Below are 22,186 nucleotides of genomic sequence, written 5' to 3' on the forward strand. Positions count from 1 at the left end.
ACCACATCCCTAACCCTTTTCATTTTTTTTAATTAGCACATGACAATACAATGATCTTGGCAATTCATACATTTGAATCAATTGGGGTACAAATAATTTTTCTGATTGTACAGACTCCAGAATCACACTGGTCATACAGTCACCTATATACATACAGCAATCACAATGTCTATTCTATTCTGCTGCCCTTCCTATCCCCCCTTCCCCTCCCAACTTTTCCATTTTTAAAAACACAAATCAAACAGCAAGAATTTAATTTTACAGTGTTTATTGTAATACAGTGACTATTGTAAAACATTGGTGATTTTGGTCCATATCTTATCTTCTATTCAGTTTTAAAACAGTTTGCATTATTTACAAAAAAAAATTGTAATTTTTATGACTGCACATAATTATTTTCCTGACTCTTGAACTATTATGGTTTCAAGTAACTAAAAAATATAAACATTGCAGACTAAATGTACTGATAAGTACATATTGAACACATTTAATTACCACAGTAATTAAAAAGTCCTGATCATTATGTCTTAAAATAAAAATTCATTAATACGAAGTCATTCAAGCATCTCTGGGATTTCTCTGTTATCCACGATCAGCGTGTGAATAATCCCTTCTTTCCGCTTCCCGCTACTGACAGCCTTTATGTAGCAGCTGTGGCTCCCGACGCTGAAGTGTGTTTCAGTCCCGTCATCTACAAACTCACCCTAGGACAACAAAAGAAGGATCAGTGTGCCAGAAATATTTCTCTTTGTCTACAGTATCAACAGCATCTAAAAGTACTGGTGGGACAATAAGGTATTAGTCAAGCGTTAGGCTACATAAAATTAAAGTCTAATGCTTATATTTAAGATGCTTTTAAATTTCTGTTAAGAACTGAAAGTTTCTTTTAAATGACCTGCAGCCAATCCTTACGAATCTTCAGTTTTGAAGGAAAAAAAATGTATACATATAATAACAGTTTTCAAAAATAAAAAATGATGAACATGATAATAAACCTTTTCTACTTACTTATTATTACCATCTGGCTACAAAGTGTCACCAAAAGCTCATGTGAGACAATGCAAAAATTTTCAGAGGTCAAATGATTAATTAAGGGAGGTGTAATCCAATCAGTGGGTTAATCAACTCATATTAACAGATAAAGATTAGTCGGTGGTGACTGAAGACAAGGGGGTGCGGCTGGAGGAGGTGGGTCACGGGGGGGCGGGGGTGCCTTTGGGTTTATATTCTGTCCCTGGTGAGCAGAGCTCTGCTTCCTGGTGCCATGTGCTGAGCTGCTCTCCACCCTATCCTTCAGCCTTGATCTTCTGCTCACCTCAGGCCCAGAGCTAAGGAGCTGTCCTTCTGTGGATAGGGACCTGAAACTAGAAGCCTCAAGTAAACTTCTCTACATTATTCCTGTCAGATCACAGTGATAAAAAAGTTGATTATAATACTTACGATATTTTCCAGGAACAGTTAATATGCATTTTAAAAATCTTGCTTTTAGAAAAGTATCATCTGCTTTGGGTGCATGGAGTAGAACCTTTCCACTCTAAGTATGATCTGGGGGCCAGGAGCACTGGTGGAAGCCAGGGAAATGCTAGTATTTGCATTTTAACAAGATCCCAGGTGACATCTACGCATGGGAACTGAGAAGCAGTGGTATCAAGCATTAAACATGGATAACACAGAGGACAGCAGTCTTGGGGGAAGAACTTTTTAACAGGAGGACTCTTTAGGAGAGGAGCTGGGCCAGGAGAGGTGAGGTGGGAGGGACAGTGAGGTTGGTGTCGGGTCAGAATACAAGTTGTTTCCAAACTGTCACTGCCCTAGGAGCTGTCTGGGAAAGATTTTCAGAGTTTGGAGGGAGGGGTACCTAAGCTATTGTTTTTTACCAAGAAGACTTTGTTTAATCATGAAATCTCCAGAATCGAGGCGCAGCCCGTGGTGACTTACCGCCGTCTCCATCTTTTTACCATTGCACCACACATCCATGGTGTCTTTTTCTGTGAAAGTGACATAAAGTTGGAAGATTATGATTCTATAATATAAAGATAAACATAACCTTACAAATTTATTATTTTAGGAAAAGTTTGATACAGTGGGTTTCTAAAGTTCCATTAATATTCTCAAATGCAAACCTTTTCATGGCTTTGAAATGCCCCTGAAATTTGAGAAACTATTTTTGTTCATAGATAAAACATCTTTCAATAGAAAGTCATGACACCATACAAATTGATGAAGTTTTGTTATACAAAATATATACTGAAGGACAATCATTGAGGGAAGGTCGCATATGAGTGAATGCGAGGGGCCTGTCTGCACGGAACGTCCCTTGTCCTCGAGCCTGACAATCCCACTTGTTTCACACTGACCCAACTAGACAAGAGCACAGAGACCACCATGCAGGATAGTCAGTAGTCAGGTTTGGAAATTCAATCTTTAGTTTCTTACCAGATAGCACAGTAATCTATATTCTTATTTATAACGGTTTCACTTTGGGAAAAATTATTGGATCATAAGGAAAAACCAGGTATGAGAGCCGGGCACGGTGGTGCACACCTGTAAGCTCAGCAGCTTGGGAGGCTGCGAGTTCAAAGCCAGCCTCAGCAACTTAGTGAGGCCCTAAGCAACTCAGGGAGACCCTGTGTCTAAATAAAATATGAAAAAAGGGTTGCGGATGTGGCTCAGTGGTTAAGTACCTCTGGGTTCAATCCCCTGTACCAAAAAAAAAAAAAAAAAACAGGTCTAGTGGGTGCGACAAGATGCCACCACAGCACACTCACACATCAGCTGACTGCCATTGCTTTCCTCAGGGTGCGGGAGTCCCCAAAGCAAGTGTTCAAGTGTTCATGTCTTGAGAAGTGGCAGGAGAAAAGGTTGTACTCAGCAAAAGCCACAAGAGGAGGGGGAGAGAAGCATGGCCTGCAGGTGCAGGAATCACGTGGCGGTCAGAACCTGCCTGGGGTCAAGTCTAAAGTCAGTCAAGGTGTGAGTGTGGCAGGGTGTCTGCTGCAAAAGCACCATCTAAAGGGGCTTGTTTTCTCATCACACAGTGAGCTGGGTGCCTCGCTTAGAAAAAGAAAGGCTTTTGAGATGGGCTGGATGGAAAGGCAGAGGGTACCAGGAGACGTGGGCAGGGGTCACCAATTGCTGTCTGAGTGGGAAGCATCTAGTCACAGCTGCAGAGAAACTCAGTGTGTCCAAACACGTGGCAGAGCACACAGTTGTAAGGAAGCCACAGTGGTGGGGACACTGGCATTCAGTGTGCCTGCTGAACATAGGGTGTACGCAGGTTTTCTGTAATGGCTTACTGGCACGCCTCTGAGGAACACTGCTAATCCTGAAGCCACAAGAAGAAAGTGGAGTAAATTTGACACCATAAAAGTAAAACAACAAACATTTGCATGGCTGAAAAAACCATGGATACACATAAGCAAAGTCATACAATAAATGAAAAACTGGAGAAAATACTTGAAATAGCCAGGCATGGTAGTTCACACCTATAACCCCAGCAGCTCAGGAGGCTAAGGCAGGAGGATGGCAAGTTCAAACCCAGCCTCAACAACTAAGTGAGGGCTTGAGTAACTTAGTGGGATCCTGTGTCAAAATAAAAAATTGTAGCTGGGGATCTGAGTCAGTGGTTAAGCTCCCCTGGGTCCAATCTCTGGTCAAAACCACCACCACCACCACCAACAACAACAACAAAAACCCTGGAAACAGCACAAAAAGGTTAATCTCACTAATATAAAGATTCCCAGAAATAAAGGAGAAAATGACCAACAACTCAAAAGCAAAGGACATGAACAGGAACAATCAGAAAAGAAACGCAAAAGTAACAACATATGAAAGAGGCTTAAACTCAACTAATTTTAAAAGGGCAAAGAAAAAACCACACCAGAATACCATTTTTTCTCCTAGCAGAGGGTCAAAAAATCCAGGTTTGGCAATGTGCTGTGCTGGAGAACTCAAGGGAAAATTAGTACCACAGGGGGTTGCTAGGTAAAAATCTATGAGGGTAAAAAATGCAATTATTCTCTGACTCAGAAAGCCTACTTCCCACTTCCAGAAATTTGTACTAAAATAAGATGGACACTATGTTCCTAGATGCATGTTTGTAAAGCAACAGATTAGAAACAGCCAAGTGCCCATCAGTTGGGAATGAATTAAACAACTATTTACTATTGAAATGTACTCTGCAGCTATAAAATACCAAGTTCTTCATATATTAATACAAAAAGATCTTCAACATGTACTAAGTAAATAAAGTGAGACATTTTCATGTAATAAGGAGGTAATAAAATATGTGTATTTGCTTTAATCTGAATAAAGAAACACTAAAAGGTAACACTATTAAAAATGGCTATCTTTGGGAGGCTCAGGCAAGAGGATCACCTGAGCCCAGGAAAAGGCCTAGGTGACTCAGGAGAATGCTAACCAATACTATCTTCTGTCCCCTTAGATGCTCCACATTTTTGAGGTGGTCAAAATGAATGTGCTTGATCTTTGAGGTCAGACCCCAGTGTTTACTAGCAGTACCTGTGACAAGTCACCACCACTGGGAGCCTTGATCTCCCTGTGGATAAACGAGGATGATACCACCTCTCTTACACAGGAATAATAAGGGACAGAATCATTTATGTAAAGTGCCTAGCATAGTATGGCATGAAATATGGCCTCTGTAAAACAGAATATTTTTGTTATTAAATTTTTTCCAGCTTTACTCTAACTTCTTAATATAAAATTTGGAAACTTATATGATATTGTTATTTGAAACTTGTCACATTATATATCTACATATACAAAACTCCAACCCTAAGTAAGCTTGTTTTTTGTCTGAGTAACAAAAACAACTACGAATGGTATTTTTAAAGAATTCACTATGTGAGAAACATGTTAAGTATTTTATGTACACTAACTCATGTAAACATCACCCACACAACTCTGTGAGGGAGATACTATATCTCCATTTTATAGATGAGGAAACCAAGGCTCAGAGGGTAATTTTTCCCACCACACAGCTCGGATCCTGAAGCCTGAATTCTTCATCACTAATCTGTAAAATGTAGACCTTAGAATAGTTTGCAGTTTGGTGGAACTTAGAAGAAGAAACCCTACAGTATGAATACCCTAGACAATTTTGCTTTCATCTCAAATAAACCTGGGCCTTCTCTTCTTACCAGGTCCCTTTTAGCCAGGCCAAATTGACAAGTTTGGATTGAACTCTCTCCCTTCCAAGATCATCATAAGGGGTTACAAATAGATAAAAAGAAGTAAAGACAGACAAAGAGTTTATGGAGAAAAAGATTCTTAAAGGCCTGAGAGAATTCCCAAGTGGGTGAACAGTCCCCTGGGAATTTAAGAGACCAGCTAAGCTAAGTACAGTACCAGACATCTTCATTTCCACTATGAAATGTTAAGTATCACTTGAGTACAATGTTGGCATGGTAGCCTCAAATCATTTTAAAGGCTTGGTTTCATTGTCTGTAAAAGCCCTATGTGTTCAAATGTGTTGATAATAAATCCAATCCTTTCAAAACTAAAGTTCCCAGCAATAAGCAATGAGATACAATGGTTCTAAAACTTGATTGAGGTTTGAGTCACTACATTCCTTAACCATATTACTGCAACATTTGGAAAGATAATGGATGAGCTCCTAAAAACTCCAGAAAAAAGAATAATGAGATCAGACTGGCATAAAATTTCTCATTTAAAATAATAAGAATAGAAGATACTGGCACAAATCTTTCATAAGTTCTGAAATACAATGATTTTGAAGTTAAAACCCCGTACTTGGCAAAAACAGTAATTTAGCCTGAGGGTCAAGTAATGTTTATCTCCTAGATGATACCCTGGGTCAGGAAATTACCATTAAGTAAAGATGAAACTGGGTCAAGTGGGGTGGCACACACCTGTAATTCCAGCCGTTTGGGAGGCTGAGGCAGGAGGATGGCAAGTTTGAGGCCAGCCTGGGCAACTTGGTAAGACTCTGTCTCATAAAAAAAAAGGTGGACAGACTGGGATATAGCTCAGTGGTGCAGCACTCCTGGGTTTAATCCCCAGTATCCCCCACGCACACACACCCAAGAAAGAAAGATGAAACAGGAAGTTGTGAAGTTCAATAATGGGAGAATTAAAGGTCGGTGAAAGAAAGCTCAGATGGCCACTCTGCAGCAGACCAAGAGCTACCTACTCTCAAACAGGAAGGCATCAGACTGCCAAGACTATTTTTGTTAAGCATGAAGAGGATTACAAATAATAAAAAATATGAACAAAAATGATAACAGACATTACGAATATAGACAAAGAATGGACATCTACTTCCAATAAGAAAAGAGAAAGCCAATCAGGAAAGTCTATAAAACAAAAAGCTGTACAAAAATATCACGGTCCAAATACAAAGTCAACTAAAAGGTGGTAAAACAATTTTGAGTAACTGGTAGATTATATAACAGAAATCCATCTGACCTTAACACTAAAAACAACTTCCTGTGAGGGATGCTGGAGATAGGACAATAAAAGAGAGAAAGAATGTAATCACAGCCTGCTCTGTGAAAATATTTACAAAGCACAATATAAATGTTATTTATTGGCTTCCAATATAGGATCAGTCTGTAAAAACACAGAGGACTTAATAAGGGCTACAGAAATACAAGTATTAACTACTTTAAGAATGCAAAAGAAAAAAAGACAGACGTGGAGAGTGAGTGGAGGAGAGGAGAGGCAGGTGGAGTTGTATGTATGTACATACAGTATTTACACTGTAAATAGAGTACATGAAGATGATATGTAAAAAATGTTTTAAAGTTTTGGTAGTAATTAATGATGATAGCACTGATATATTATGTATATAAGCAAATGAATAATGAAGTGATATCCTAATTGCATCAGTCTCCGTGTCCTTTTCTTCCCAGTGTGGAGAAGATACAGATGTTAGGTAAGGTTAAGTAAAAACGTGGAAGTCCTGAACTTGAATTACAAGTATCAATAGGAACTTATATAAGATACTTCATACAAGGCAAAAAAAAAAAAAAAAAAAAAAAGGTTTCTACCTCATTCCTCTTTCCCTCTCTAGCACCCTCCCTGCTCCCTGCCATCTACCTATCCATCCATCCATCCATTCTACCCATGCACATAATTTTCTTGCTTTGTCCACTAAAAATCTACAAATAATAAATGAGCATTCTTAGTGCATGACAATATTATGCTCCTGACATATCATTTTCCACTAATAGAAATTAGGACTTGGAGAAATGATGATTCCAGGTTTGGGCAGAAAAAGTTCAAAATGAGCATGAAATATCTTGTCATACCAGATAGGAAAGAAGGCATCAAAGTTCACTGAGGGTGTATCAAAAGGACTCAGGAGCCAATCTAAAGACTAATCTTTATTCCAGCTCTTTAGCTGAAATAAATGGGGCTAATCAATATTTTGAAAGCTGGGGAATAAAGAGAAAAATAAGCAGTCATCCTGTATTTCCTATACAAAGTGTACCACTCTGTAACCAATGAGTAGATGACAATATTTAAGGTAACAAGATAGAAATGTTTAAGGTAAGAAAAAAGAACAAGAGAATCAGAATATCAGTGTTTGGCAAGGATCTAGGCATTAATGGTGGTGGACATTAAAAAAAGAAATGACAAACACCATGTGCTCCATGATATAGCAAACCATAAGTGGTCTCCTAGAAAAAAAAAAAAAGTCAAACCTAAATTTGACCAATTCTTCAGAGGCAACTGTCATTTTTACAGGAAATGTAGAAGACAGACACGTCACACGTATGCAATCAGCAAGATCCAGTCATAGGAAACTCCTCTAGACAAATCAGTCCAGTTACTTCAATAAACAAGCTATATAGGCAGGAATTTTTGATTTCTTTTCTTTATTTTTTAACTCTGTGTACTTAGTACTTGATAAATATTTTTTAGTTTAAAAAAAGGTATTTGGTAGCATCTGACTAGACTGTAGATAAGCTCTTTTCATTTAGGCATCCTCAGTGTCTGGTACACTAACAGTAACAAATACTACCTAAACAGATGAATTGGTGAATTTATAAGATGATCCAAACAGTCTTAACTCAGCAGTATGAAATACTAGGAGTAACCAGAAGAGAGAAAGTTACTTTTTAAAAAAAATCTACCTTAGCTACATTTTGACAACTTTGATCTAATGCAGTCCTATACTTATTATTACCTACAGAAAACTGTCTTATTAATTAATCTCAAATTTCTCTCTCTCTCTTTTATATATATATATATATAATTTTTTTTACTTTTTGGTATTGGGGATTGAAACTAGGGGTACTTTACCACTGAGCTATATCCCTGGTGCTTTTCTTTCTTTCTTTTTTTAAATTTCACTGAACTGCTATGACAGTCCTAAAACTTGAGACCCTTGGACTCCTGAGTAGCTGGATTACATGCTTATGTTCCCGCACCTGGGGAACCCAGGGCCTGAGCATACTAGGCAAGTGCTCTTCCATTGAGCAACACCCCCAACCCTAATATTACTTTTTTAAAACTAAGTTTATAACCCTCCAATCCATTCCCATCCAAATCTGGCTGTAAGTTATCCTATATACAAAACAGTGGATTAAGTGAATTTTCATACACACAGAGCACATTAGATATTCTCTCTCTTATTTGAAGCTCCCACAAAAGTCTGTATAATTTAGAGGAACTAATTAAATAGCCATCATAAAAACTGAATAAATTCTGCAGAAATGGCAGTAACTTACCTAAAACAACTCTCAAGTCCTCACCATCCAAGTGCAATACCCATGTATTGGTAGTTTTTGATCTGTTCTCCATGTACTTCTTGAGACTTTTCCCATTAATTTCCAGAGTATATTCATAAGCAAAACCACTGATAGCATCTATATTTATGGTTGCTTTTGTCTTGGCAGCTCCAACACAGAAGGTTTCTTTGCCCACTAATTTGAACATCCATTCTTTTCTTATCTCTTCCTAGGTTTAAAAATATATGTGTATATATATAAATATTTAAAAGATAAAAATGGAAGAAAATTGATATTTAATTTTAGAAATAATGTGAGACTTCAAAGTTTCCAAATGGCAAAGTCATTTATATATTTTTTTAAACTCATAATGCCAAGGTTTTAGAAAATAAGGCATTAAGTTTAAATATTAGATTTATATTGGAAGAATTGGTATAATTATTATTAGTTTCCTTTGTAGAGCAAAATGATATAGGCCCAGAACATAAAGAAAACCACTATAAGAAAAAAGCCCTGACTTCACATGAAGAAACTACATTAATAAAATCAAGTTTCTCTGTGACCATATTTTATAAAGTAACATTTTTTTCCTACCTTCCCATCTACATACACCACCCGTTTGCCAGATGTAGTTCCATGTTCGAATTCAATCTTGTGGACTCCATCACTTAAAGCAACCTCCCAGACTGCTACGAGATCTGTCATTTTTTCCAGGCTATAAAGAGGGCTAAAGGGATAAAACAAAACTATTATAATGGGTCAAAATCAGTAACAGAATAATTAATCCTTCCAAGATGAAAATATCAGACTCTTGAAACTCGTAAAATTAAAAATATTGAAGTGATATTTCCTAAGAAATCCTACTTACAGAACATGTAACTACTTTCTCCTTCTTATTTACTCTTCCCTTAAGAGACGACTACTATGTATGGGTATATAGTCCGATAATTCCAAAGTCACCTTAATACTAATAGGATTAAGAATCCGTTTATCCTGCATAGTGTTCTAGACCAGAATATACATGGAAAGTTCAGTAAAAAGTCTCTCTTCCTTACCAATTAACAAAACTCAATATGTAATTATTTTTTGTTTTTCAGATCTGATCACTATAAAACAAAAACTCTCCAAACTTTTCATACTTAAACTAATGATTAGGAATTCATCTTATCAAAAAAGATTCTAATTTACTAATTTATTTTACCAAGACTGAGGGGAGAAAATAGTCATGGAAGAAATATCCTATTATTATAATAAAAATAATACAAAAAATGCTAGGAAAACAGCAATTCTTAGCATTATTGTAGAAAAAATTTTTAAAAGAATTCTTTGCCAAAAAATTTAAATAATATTTTATATTATTATATTATTATTTTAACATATGTATCATGTGAATGGCATAATATAAAATTAACATATTGATATTGAAATAGATTTTAGCTTTGAGAGAAACACCATTTATTACAGTAATAATGATCATAACTAAGTGTATACTGTGTGCCAACTGTTCTGAACTTTACATATATTAACTTATAGTACTCTTCACAAGATGGGCACGACTAGTACCCTTACTTTACAGATAAGTCTCACAGAGAATAAGGGCTTGCCTGAGGTCACAATGACATCAACTGGCAGAAATGGGGGTTTTGTTTGTTTTGAGACAGGGTCTCACTATGTTGCCTAGGCTGGCCTTGAACTCTTGAGCTCAAGTGACCCTCCAAACTCAGCCTTCCAAGTAGCTGGGACCACAGGAGTGTGCTATCACTCCATGCCTGGCTTAAATGGCAAAAACTTCGGAGTTAAACCTAAGACTCTGGCTGTTTCTTCCCATCTTCTTTCTTGTTCACTGTAATCTCCTCTTTTGTATGCTTTAAATCATAGATATTAAAAGGACTTGGTATAATTTTGAAGTGGTTGCCAAGAACTCTGTGCTGAGAGGGATCTGGAGACCTCACATGAAGTTTCAGTGGGAAAGGATGACATGCTAGTGGTGGCTACCTCCACGTAGGTATTCACTCCCCTTGCTCTAAATCAGAAATCAGAACCGTGCATTCTGCAATGTCACAAAATGTGTCCTTAACAGAGTAGACTGGATAAATAACTCTTCTGAATTATCCTAGCAATTTTGAAGCGTTCAAAAGCTAGTCTTATTACAATGCAGGACATTACCTTTCGTCATCTTCAAAGATAGGACTGTCATCTCCAGATGCCATGGTTGGCAAAACAGTCTTTAATCCATTTAGCAGCCAGGAAAGAAAAAAGCAGAATTGCAGCAGAGAAAGGTTGAAAGCAACAATGATGACATCTACAAAGGGCTTTTCTAACTTTGCAATTCATTTCTTAAATTGCATGCAGTTTCTGATGAAACACTTTTTACATACAATAGAATTGCAATCTTTTAATTTTCAGAGAGAGAAGTAAAACCATGCAAATCAACCATTCATATATCTTTCTCTTGTGGATTTCTAATTTCTTTTCTTTTCTTTTTTTTTTAATCCACAGCCCATTTTGTTTCATTTCATTTTTATTTTGAGACAGGGTCTCACCAAATTGCTCAGGCCTTGCTAAGTTGTTGAGTTGAACTTGCAATCCTCCCGCTTCAGCCTCTGAGCCACTGAGATTAAAGGCATGCCACCACGCTCAGCTCCTATCATTTCTTAAAAGTATAATTTCTCAACACTAGAAATAAATTCTAGTGTATTTCAAGTATTATAGAATATCAGGGCTACAAGAGCCCTAAGAGATCCTCTAGGTCCCATGCTTCTTAAACTGAAGCACAAGAAGCCCCAAGGGTTTGAGGCTGTGGATCAGAGAATATATAAAACTCCAAGGTAAACAGGATGCTTCTGCAGTGTTACAGGGTGGTAACCAACTTATAATGCAATTTGTACAGTGCATTTTGGAGGGTAAAAATTTAAGATTTTAAAAATGCCAGTCCCAAATGAGAAATTTGTAGGAAGTAGTCGGGATATGGTGGTTTGCATTCTAAGAATGAACTTAATTTGCCCACTAACTTAATTTCATTTAGATTATTAGTGCCAATAATGGATCCACAAAACTGACATGACTCCCTCAGGTCACTATCAGGGTTTAAATCAGAACTACAGCCCAGTACTGTGTAATCAAGAAATGAGTAACTAGACTGCAGTGCTAATTAAATTTTACTAAAACCAAAAGCACACACATACTCACATGCACAGGAAACCCTCCACATTAGAAGATTTGGAATTAAGAGTTGCACTCCTGCTGAACTATCATAAATTCAACTACTTTTTGGTTCCAATATCTACCCTGGCTTTAGTCTTCTCCTTAATAAGTGTCTAAGAGCATGCTCTCGTTGCTAAAAATGAGACAACGCAAATCCTCTCAGGCTGGGAACATCCAGATGCCACATTGTTGAAAAAATGTTAAAGAAGAGATTGACACCATTAAAAAAATTCCAATGGGCAACTGGCAAAGAAAAACTAAGAATCAAGCAGAGATTTGTACTTAAAATAAGTCCTTTTTTTATTTATTTAAGTACTGCAAGTTTGTGAATTTTTCTAGTCTTTGTGGGCTTTTTTGTGTGTGTGTGCAGTGGATTGAACCCAGGCCCTTGAAAGAATTTTTCTAGTCAAGAAGCCCAAGGATATATTCTATGAAATGGAGGGTATCCTGCAACTACTGCAACTATAAAAACAAAAAGAATAAAAAGCAACAGAATAAGCCAAATAGCATAATATAAACCTCGAATAAGCATCCTCTGTAAATCAGAGAGGATTTAAGAATGTTATTCAAATTTAGCTCTAAAACTTTTAGAGATTCTAGAAAGTTCAGTAGCATGACATTCAAACCTGAAGGAATTGCCCTGTTTCCTATTACAAGAAATTTCAAATATTACTGTCACACAAAGATAAAGCATGAACTCTCTTAATTATACGACCTTTATTTTCATTTAGAAGTATAAATGACAACAGCAAATTAAAAATCAAGAACACATTTTCTTTTTAAAAATTTTCTCAAAACTACCAGTATTCATTCATCCATTCAGCAGTTATTCATGCACTACCTAAAAGGTACCAAGTTTTCTATCTCCAGGAATTGATGGTGTATATTGTAATTAAAAAGTAATATACAGTGGTCAGAGTAAGTGCTGAAGCAATTATCTAGCAAATTTGAAGCAATACAATACATATAACTGTGTATATCAAAATTGATGTTTCTTCTTTCTTTCTTTTTTTTTTTTTTTGGTACAGAGATTGAACCTAGGGGTGCTTAATCACTGAGCCACATTCCTAGCCCTTTTTATATTTTATTTAGTGACAGCATCTCATTAAGTTTCTTAGTGCCTTGCTAAGTTGCTGAGCCTGGCTCTGAATTTGTGATCCTCCTGCCTCAGCCTCTGGAGCCTCTGGGATTACAGGCACCTGCCACCATGACTAGCTTGATGTTTCTTCTTAAACACAAAGTCACAAATCAATATAAAATTATATTATTCTGTGCTTGTTTTTCTGTAGACCTGATTAAGAAAAAGACTGCATTAATGCAAAGTTAGTAGTATTTCAATTTTTTGGTTCATGTTATCCATTTGTTTAAACAAATGATGAAATTATCTTTTTAAAAATAATAATAACTAGCTGGGTGTGGTAGCGCATCCCTGTGATCCCAGCGGCTCAGGAGACTGAGGCAGGAGGGCTGCAAGTTCAAAGCCAGCCTCAGCAATTTAGTGAGGCCCTAAGAAACTTAGCATGAACTTGTCTCAAAATAAAAAATTAAAAGAGCTGGGGAATGTGACTCAGTGGTTAAGCACCCCCGAGTTCAATCCCTGGTACTGGTACCTAATAATAACAACTATAAAACTTTTAAATAATTATTTCTGGCATATAAAAGGCTGCAAATTTTGTTCCATTTCAAAGACAGAGGTTAAATGAAAACAACTGCTTTATATGCAAGGATTAATGTGAACACTATCTTATAATAGCCCCAACCAAAATATGATGAGTCATACAATTTTCAGCTTTGGAAACAAAAACAGAAACAATAAGATCACCTGGTCCAGCTTCTTTTTGTCATTATGGGGAAATCAAGGCAACAAGTTTCCCTTCTAAATGCCACCTCCACTGCTGGACCTATGCTTTTATTATCTACGCAACTTTCTAACAATGCTGTGGAAGGCTCCAATAATGCACCAAGAATAAAGAAAAATGTCCACATGACTCCATCTTAAAAAAGAGATCCCCATAACAAATCTCATTAATGTGTAAGAAAAATGTCCAAAATTAACTCTGTTTCCTGCTTTTGGGTTTCTCTCTTTTCCCAGAAATTTCATTAGTCTTGTGACCTCAGTTACCTTATATATTTCGTATCTATCTCAGTACTTAAAAAAAAAAGTTTTTGGACTTCCTCCTCTGCTAAGAAGTTGGGACACATATGTAGAAAATACTCTCTTCTTTTGGTTGTGCTGGGGATTGAACCTAAGGCCTGGCACACAAGGCTCTACCACTGGGCAACATCCCCAGCCCTTTTTATTTTGAGATAAGGTCTCACCAAGTTGTCCAGGATGGCTTCAAACTCGAGATCACACTGCCTCAGATTTACATATACCATCATACCCAGTAGAATATACTCTTCTTCTCCTTCTTCTTCTTCTTCTTTTTTTTTTTTTGGTACTATGGATTAAACTCAGGGCGCTCAACCACTGAGCCACACCCCCAGTCCTTTTAATTTTTTATTTTGAAACAAAGTCTTTCTAAGTGCTAAGAGCCTTACTAAGTTCTGAGGTTGGCCTGGAACTTGTGATCCTCCTGCCTCAGCCTCCCAAGTAGCTGAGATTATAGGTGTGCCCCACCATGCCTAGCAGGAATATACTCTGAATAGCTATAAATTCAACTGATTAACAGACTGTCAGGTTTTCTTAACTTTTTTTATATCAGAGAAAATAATTAAAAATCCCTAGTCAGTTCACTTCATGCATATAAAAATATACCCATCTGTGAGTCTTTCAGGTAAACTTAAAAGTAAAATTGAGATTTAGGCTAGAGATCTGAAAGAAAGTGACTATGAAAAAGAATAATTACTCTAAAACCTCAATAGACTCTACAGCACAGAAATCAGTATATAAACAAACTTTAAAATACTCATTGCCATCTGATGATTTTCATTTTAATAATATCCCCACAATTCCCTCAAATGACTGGTGACTTCTCTGGATGGTCTATACAAACCAATATCAGCCTGAACAAACATAATCCATCCATTCAACAAGTGCTCACTAAGTATCCTAAAAGCACTCCAAAGTCAAGAGAATTAAAAAATTCTCTCTGGTTGGGCATGATTTGCAGCAGCTCTGCTCTATTTATTTTGCTGAGGAGAGGTGTACATTGACTGTAAAAAAGCTTTTGCTGTGTCCAGCCTTCAGTGTTTCAACTCACCAAATATTTAGGCCTACTATCAAAAGACCCTATAATAGGTGTTATAGGCAATTTGAAGAATACATCTCTGTCCTTAAAGAATTTATTCATTTGAATTAGCATCAAGTCAACTTCATAACCTGGTGCTCTTTCAATTTTGAAACTTACTATAAAACTATAGTATCCAAAACAGTGTGGTGCTGGTGTAAGAATAGATACAGACCAATGGGACAGAACTGAGAGTTCAGAAGTAAACCCATCCATCTATGGCAAATTGAGTTTTGACAAGGGCACCAACTATATTTAGTGGGAAAAAAAAAACAGTCTTTTTGAAAGATGGTACAGGCTCAACTGAATTTCCATACACAAAGAATGAGGACTCTTATCTCATACTATATACAAAGTTTATCTCAAACTGGATCAATGACCCCAATACAAAAGCTAAAATATAAAAGTCTCATAAGAAAAAGGAATAAATCTTCACAACTGTGGATTTGGCAACAGATACCAAAACACAGCAAAAAAAAAAAAAAGAATTAGACATCACCAAAATTTAAGAATTTTGTGAATCAAAGGACATTAACAAGACAGTGATAACCTACAGAATGAGAAAAAAATATTTGAAAATCATGTATCTGAAAAGGGCATAATATCTCTAGTATATAAAGAACACCTACAACTCAAAAAACAAACAAATAACTTGATTTTAAAATGGGCAAAGGACTTGAACAGACTTTGATTTTTGAAGATATATAAATGGTCAAATAAACACAGATGATAAACACCATTGATCATGAGAGAAATGCAAATCAATACCACAATAATATATAGCTTCATCCCTACTAATATGGGTACAATTAAAAAACAGAAAAGAATGAGTGTTGGTGAAGATGTGGAGAAATTAGAACCTGTGTAAATTGCAGTAGGAATGCAAAATAATACATCTGTCAGGGAAAATTGTTCTGATGGTTCTGCAAAAACTCAGAATTACCACATCACCTAACAATTTCACTACTAGATATATACTTGAAAGTACCGAAAGCAGGCACTCAGATACTTGTATTCCAAGGTTCATTTCAGCATTATTCCAATATCCAAAAAGATGGAAACCCAAGTGTCCAACAACATAAGAATGGAGAAACAAAATATATAAACATTCAAAGAAGTATTATTAGGCCAAAAATGAAAGAAAAAGAAAAAAAAAGGAATGAAATTCTGATATATACTACAACATGGATGAATCAGAAAACAGGCTAAGTGAAACACACCAGAAAAAAAGAACAAATACTGTATGAGTTCACTTATATGAAATATCTAGAGTAGACAAATTCAGAGACATAAAGTAGATCAGAGGTTACTAGAGACTGGGGAAAGGAGGAAAGGGAGTTGTTTTGTTTTGTTTTGCTTTTTTTATATCTTTGTTTATTCATTTTTATGTGGTGCTGAGGATCGAACCCAGTGCCTCACACGTGGGAGAAAAGTGCTCTGCCACTGAGCCACAATCCCACCCCAGGAGTTGTTTTGTTTTGTTTTGTTTTTAACAGTGATTCTGTTTAAAGTGTTGAACAAATTTTGCAAATAGTGACCCTGGTTGCACGACACTGTGAATGTATTTAATGCCACTGAAATGTACACTTATAAGTGGTAAATTTATGTGTATAGAATCAAAACTTAAAAATAATGTAAAATACAAAAAACTGAACTTGCACATTTTAAATTGGGTGAGTTATATCTAAATCAAGTTGTTAAAAAAAAATTAACAACCGGTTCTGCTGATAGGGGGAATGGGATGTCTGTCCTTAAGGTAAGCAGCACAGGCCAAAAAGAATGGCTCTACAGAGGAAGGGTCCTGAAGGCTTTAGTTTTTTAAAAAAAACGGGAGAAAGGGATTAACATACTGTCATTTTAAAGTTTTATACTTTAAATTTTCAAGATAGCAAGGATGGTGGAATGTGATAGACATCATTATCCAAAGTACATGTATGAAGACACGAAATGGTATCAACTTACTTTACATACAACCAGAGATATGAAAAATTGTGCTGTATATGTCATTTTTAAATCAATAAAATAAAATAAATAAATAAAAAAATTTTCAAGATTATGTGATCAAACTCGGTGCAATTTTTTAAAAATTCCTCTGTTTTTGCAAGGAGATTTTAAAATGAAAAAAATGGACAAACACATTCTACTTATTTATACTGATGGGAACAATGTTACTCACTTGAAACTTTCCATGTCTTCAAAGAAAGCTTTTTGAGTATCTTGTTACTTACCTACAATCACAATCTTCGAAAATCCCTTCCCTAGCAACCCAACACCCATGCCTTAAATATGGTTTAGATAGTTCCACTATTTACTATCTCCAGCCTGAATACTGCCTTAATTTAGGTTCAACTGTAGCGATTCATCTAAGTGGTTTAAGTCAGTTTAAAAAATTAGTAAGAGGCTCCTAATTGCTTTCTCAACAAAATTCCCAGGTAAGGCCAGCAAATACAGCAGGTTGCTCTTTCAAAACAGTGTTGACACTGGTTGATGTGGAGCCCTGGGCCCTCAAAGTCGAGAACTTCGTGGAGCCAGTCCAAGTGCTATCTACCAGAGGAACAAAAATGGGAATAGTTATCTGAAGGCCATTTCGGAGAGTAGAGCATAACCCTTTATTAGGGATTCATTCTAAACAATCATGCTCAAAAAACCAGACGGAACAGTACTCAACCAGTTGCTTTTTTTTTTTTTTTTTTTTTTCAGGGAAAAACTGAAAACCACCTGTACTTGCACCATCAGGGAGGGGCTGCCTCTATTAAGTAAATCACAGTCCTGTCAAAGCCCAGGCAGCCGCTGGGGGGTGGATGCGTTGGTCACATTCCTGGTGCACAATCCTGCACAGAGCACCGCAGTCTAGTGCAACCAATAGGACGTGGGGAAACACTTGGACCCGTCGGGAAACGCGCGGGGGTGCATTTTTGGGAGAAAGAGGCCAAGTTACTGCACTTAGCGATCCGGGGTCTGCCGGTGCTCACAGGGGGAGGCGGACTTACGCCCAGTGTTAACCCGGCCGGTCTCCGGGGAGCAGGGGCGCGCCTGATTTTGCCGCCTTCTTTGTGCCTTTCTGTTCCTTATTTTCGGCAGGGACGAGTACTACAACCTTTGTGGTGTGCGAAGAGGCCACGAGGCCAGAGCGACGGGTCGCAGGGCCTGGCGCAGCAGGGACACCCCCGCCCCCGCGCCCGCCGGCTCCGGGCCCCGCCGCCTAGCGGCTCCGCCCGCCGTCAGGCAGCCGGCACCCGGGACAGCCCGCTGCCGGCAGGAAGCTCCCGGAACTCACCCCGCGCGGGCCCCGGCCTCACAGCGCGAGGTCCCAGGGTCCGCGTAGCCGCCGCGACCCGGACCTGCGGTCGGATCCCGCGGGCGGCCTGGCGCTGGGCCGCCGGGGACTGCGGCAGGGGCTCCGGGGCGGGGTCGCCGGGGCCGCCCCACCGCGGCCGAGTCTCACCTGTGCGCCGAGGGCTGCGGGAGGCAGCGCCGAGCAACCGGTTGGTTCCGGCTCAGCCTAAGCGGTCGCGCGGCCTTGCTTTCTTCCTCAGGAACCAGGCGCTGCCGGCTTGAGGCTGGAGCTGCTCTGGCGCGATCCAAGTGCGCTGACTGTTTGTCGCGCCTCAAGTCCCCGGGGGCGCCCAGCGAGGGCCGCCACCCGCACCACAGTTCCAACCCCCGCCGCTGCCGCAGCCGGCCGTCACCCGAAGCTTTCCCGAGCCCTGCACTGCGCTGCGTGCGATTGCCCAGCAACGAACGTGGGGCAGGGCAGCCGCGGGCTGGACGCTGGGACTCACTCAACCTGGTGGGCCGACTCTGAAGCCATGCCCCAGGTCAACCTGAACGTGGCCTTCACTCCTAAAACTGCTTTATGAGCCCTGTTGCTGTTTTAATTTTAAGACCAACTGTCCTTAAAGTGGGTCACCCCCCCCCCCACCCGCCTTTCTCGTACCCTATTCCTTTGCAGGGACACTCCTCATCCACTTTATTGTTGAAATTGTTCTTCAAATACTATTTCGTAAGAAATCCCATCTTAGGATGTAAGACTTGTATCACTTGTTAACCCTCTTTCCTAGTTCCTTTCAGGGATTCTGAGGGCCCAAGTGTTAAGAGATGAGGCCTGTAGGAGGTGATTAGGTCATGAGGACTCCCCTCACAAAAGGGATTAGTGCCCTTATGTGAGAGGTTTGAGCTTTTTCTCTGCTTCCTAGATGTCGCGAACTGAGCAGCTTTCTTCTGCCAGACCCTTTTGCCTCAATGTTCTTCCTTACCTCCAGCCCAGTTTATGGAGTTGGCTGACCTGGACTGACTCTTGGAAACCACTCATCAGATAGATTTCTTTTTGCCTTACTCTGATGACTGTCAAGATTAGGAGTGATTTCAGCTCCTAAAGATGAAGCCTTAAACCAAGAACGAATACCCGTGATTGCTCATCATTTACTAACCTCATTCATTTGAGGAAGGAAGATGTCTTTGTAAATCTCAAGTAATGTTAATTTTGGAGGGGAAAAAAAAATTGCCTACAGCGGAAAGGAATACACTTCTAACAAATATGTGTATATAAAAGATTTATGAAAAATCAGCTTATTACTAAGTAAGCTTGATACAAAAGATTCCACGGGGGGCGGGGGGGAGATTTGAGGGTGCCTATTTGCCCCTTCTACCATGTGAGGGTTATGGATGGTACAGAAGCCAGATTTAGACAGGCAGATAGGCAAGGGTCTAACCAGAGAATGGAGGAATTGAAATGCTAATGTCTTCAGAGCCCTTCATCCACCCTTATCGGTATTACCAGCACCAGCCCCCTCCAAATTGTTGCTAAGGTAACCTATCCCAGGGATTGTCCTTCCCTGATAGGGAGTTGTAAAAGTTGTTAATTAATTTATCCTGGGCCCCCTTCCTGCCCAGTTCACTCCACATTGACCCCTTGGGCCCAACTGCTTTTCACCTTTTGGCCATCCCACCTACCCTTTCCTGGGCCTAGTCATGTTTGTAGGAAGGAGAAAGATAGGGGGAAGGGAGCAGGAGAACAAAGGAAGCCTAGCACATATAAAAAGCTAGAATTCCCTCACTTCTTGGGATACAGGATAACAGCTACGATTCCCTTCTCCTTCCCAGAGAAGTTTGTGATACACCTTTTAAAATAAACCCTGCTTTATATGCTTGCCTTGGCATGCTTCTCTAATGGTATACTTCAACATGTGAGGAAGCAGAACTGACCAGTAATCTATGGTATCAGTACCAGTCCCATTTTGTCATCCATACATATGGCAATCTGAAACAATGATGTTTACAAAAGAAAGTTTATTCATGAGGTGGTCTTGTGTGAAGATGAGAAAGCAAGTCTCAAATATGCCTCCCTGAGAATAGGGTTTGGGGATATTTACGGACTGTGGTGTGGGGAAAGGTGATTAGACATTAGGAAACAACTGGTAATTTAGTCATGATCAATAGTTATTATGACAGCCCATGTGTCAGAGGCATTATCTACAGCTTAACAGTGTTGATTTTTAAAGTAAAAAAGCAGGTAACTAGGAGCAGGTGAAATGGGTTAAATCTAGAAGAACAAATTACAGCAAGTGAAGCAGATTAAACCTACAGAATTTATTAAGGTTTTCCCTTGATTCCATGAGAGTGCTGCAGGAAGGCACCATCTTTAGAACAGAAAAGCGAGCCCTTTCCAGATGGAATCTACTGCTGCCTTGATTTCAGACTTCCCAGTCAGCTTTGTAAGGAATACATTTCTATTGTTTAGAAATTATCTAGTCTAAGGTATTTTGTTACAGCAGGCTGAGGAGTTTTGTGTAATTTCTTTTCTGTAGCTTGGTGTTAATATAAAGGATTGTTCTACCTTTAGGGTTGGTAGGGTAGATGTAACTGCTAAGTAGTCTATGAGAGAAGGCAGAGTTCCGGCAATAGAGAACCCTGTTGATATTCAAAATAATATTGAATTCAGATTATGTTACAGGGATTCTGCTTATTGAGCACTAATTTGTTTTCTGTCCTGAAAACAGAAAGGCCCTCTGAAGACAAAGACTTCATATTTATATTTTCTTAATTATTTGCTTTTCTTTGTAGGACAGAAATTGCAATAAGTGATCTTCTTAATATCTATCTTTTAGTTATAGGTGGACACAATATCCTTATTTTATATTTATGTGGTGCTGAGGATCAAACCCAGTGCCTCATGCATGCTAGGTGAGCACTCTATTTCTGAATCACAACCCAAGCACCACAATAAGTGATTTTTTTGAAAGAATGGTGGGGCAGGGGAAAGGTACTAGAGTGGAAGAATGAAGGAGGGAGGGTGTTAAAAAGGTCCCAGGGTAGAAGTTCCCAGAGATGGGATAAGGCTGATTCTTTCTTCCTAATCCTTAGTCCTTCCCTCCCTATTTTTTTTCCTGGTTCTTATTTTTTTTTTTTTTAATTTTTAAGTTATTGACAGACCTTTATTTTTTATTCATTCATTTATATTCAATGCTGAGAATCGAACCCAGGACCTCACATATGCAAGGCAAGTGCTTTACCACTGAGCCATAACCCAGCCCCCTGGTTCTTAATTCTAAGAAACAATCCTGAGTTGTTGGGCTAGGACAAGGATCCCTGATTGGGAGCAGCTCAAAAGTATTGTTCAATGAAGATGTTGCTTAATGATCATACATTTTTTTAAAAATATTTTTTGTTGTTGATGGAACTTTTCTTTTTATGTGGTGCTGAGAATCAAACCCATGCCTCACACATGTAGACAAGTGTTCTATCACTAAACCACAAACCCAGCCCCATACTGTCTTATAAAACTCAAGGAATCCCACTATCTTTTACAAGACCAATAAGGTGTAATTTAGTAAATGCTTATGCCACTGCTTCTAGTTTTTACAACAGGCTTGTAATTATATTTATTTTACAAAGACACAAAGCCCTTCAGGAGTTACAGGGCTAAGATGCGAAGCCAGGCTTGTGGGATTTGCAAAGCTCATGTTAATAGAGCCTGTTACTTGAAAAGTATTATGTTTGAACAAAAATCTGGGCCTACTTGTAAAGGCCTGG

At 38.6% G+C, this 22,186-nt stretch overlaps 1 protein-coding gene across 1 annotated transcript; it reads right to left on the reverse strand.

Annotated features, from left to right (window-relative positions):
* Positions 1-251: 251 nt before the first annotated feature.
* Positions 252-18,855, reverse strand: Faim (Fas apoptotic inhibitory molecule). Its single transcript, XM_027933920.3, has 5 exons — positions 18,600-18,855; positions 9,315-9,447; positions 8,721-8,949; positions 1,939-1,988; positions 252-704 (listed from the first exon to the last, which is right to left on the reverse strand). Exons 2-5 carry the CDS (start codon positions 9,423-9,425, stop codon positions 555-557), a joined length of 540 nt encoding a protein of 179 aa, XP_027789721.1. The 5' UTR covers positions 9,426-9,447; positions 18,600-18,855; the 3' UTR covers positions 252-554.
* Between the last annotated feature and the right edge of the window lie 3,331 nt (positions 18,856-22,186).

Source organism: Marmota flaviventris, chromosome 8 (assembly GCF_047511675.1).
Source record: "Marmota flaviventris isolate mMarFla1 chromosome 8, mMarFla1.hap1, whole genome shotgun sequence".
Classification (NCBI taxonomy): Eukaryota; Metazoa; Chordata; class Mammalia; order Rodentia; family Sciuridae; genus Marmota; species Marmota flaviventris.

Bases quoted from the DNA above. Each gene is read 5' to 3' on its own strand.
- Faim (XM_027933920.3), bottom strand. From the start codon at position 9,425: ATGACAGATCTCGTAGCAGTCTGGGAGGTTGCTTTAAGTGATGGAGTC. The intron at 8,950-9,314 runs GTAGGAAAAAAA...TTTTAAACCTAG, and splicing joins TGGTGTATGTAGATGGGAAG to GAAGAGATAAGAAAAGAATG. The intron at 1,989-8,720 runs GTAAGTTACTGC...TCACTTTCACAG, and splicing joins GGACTTGAGAGTTGTTTTAG to AAAAAGACACCATGGATGTG.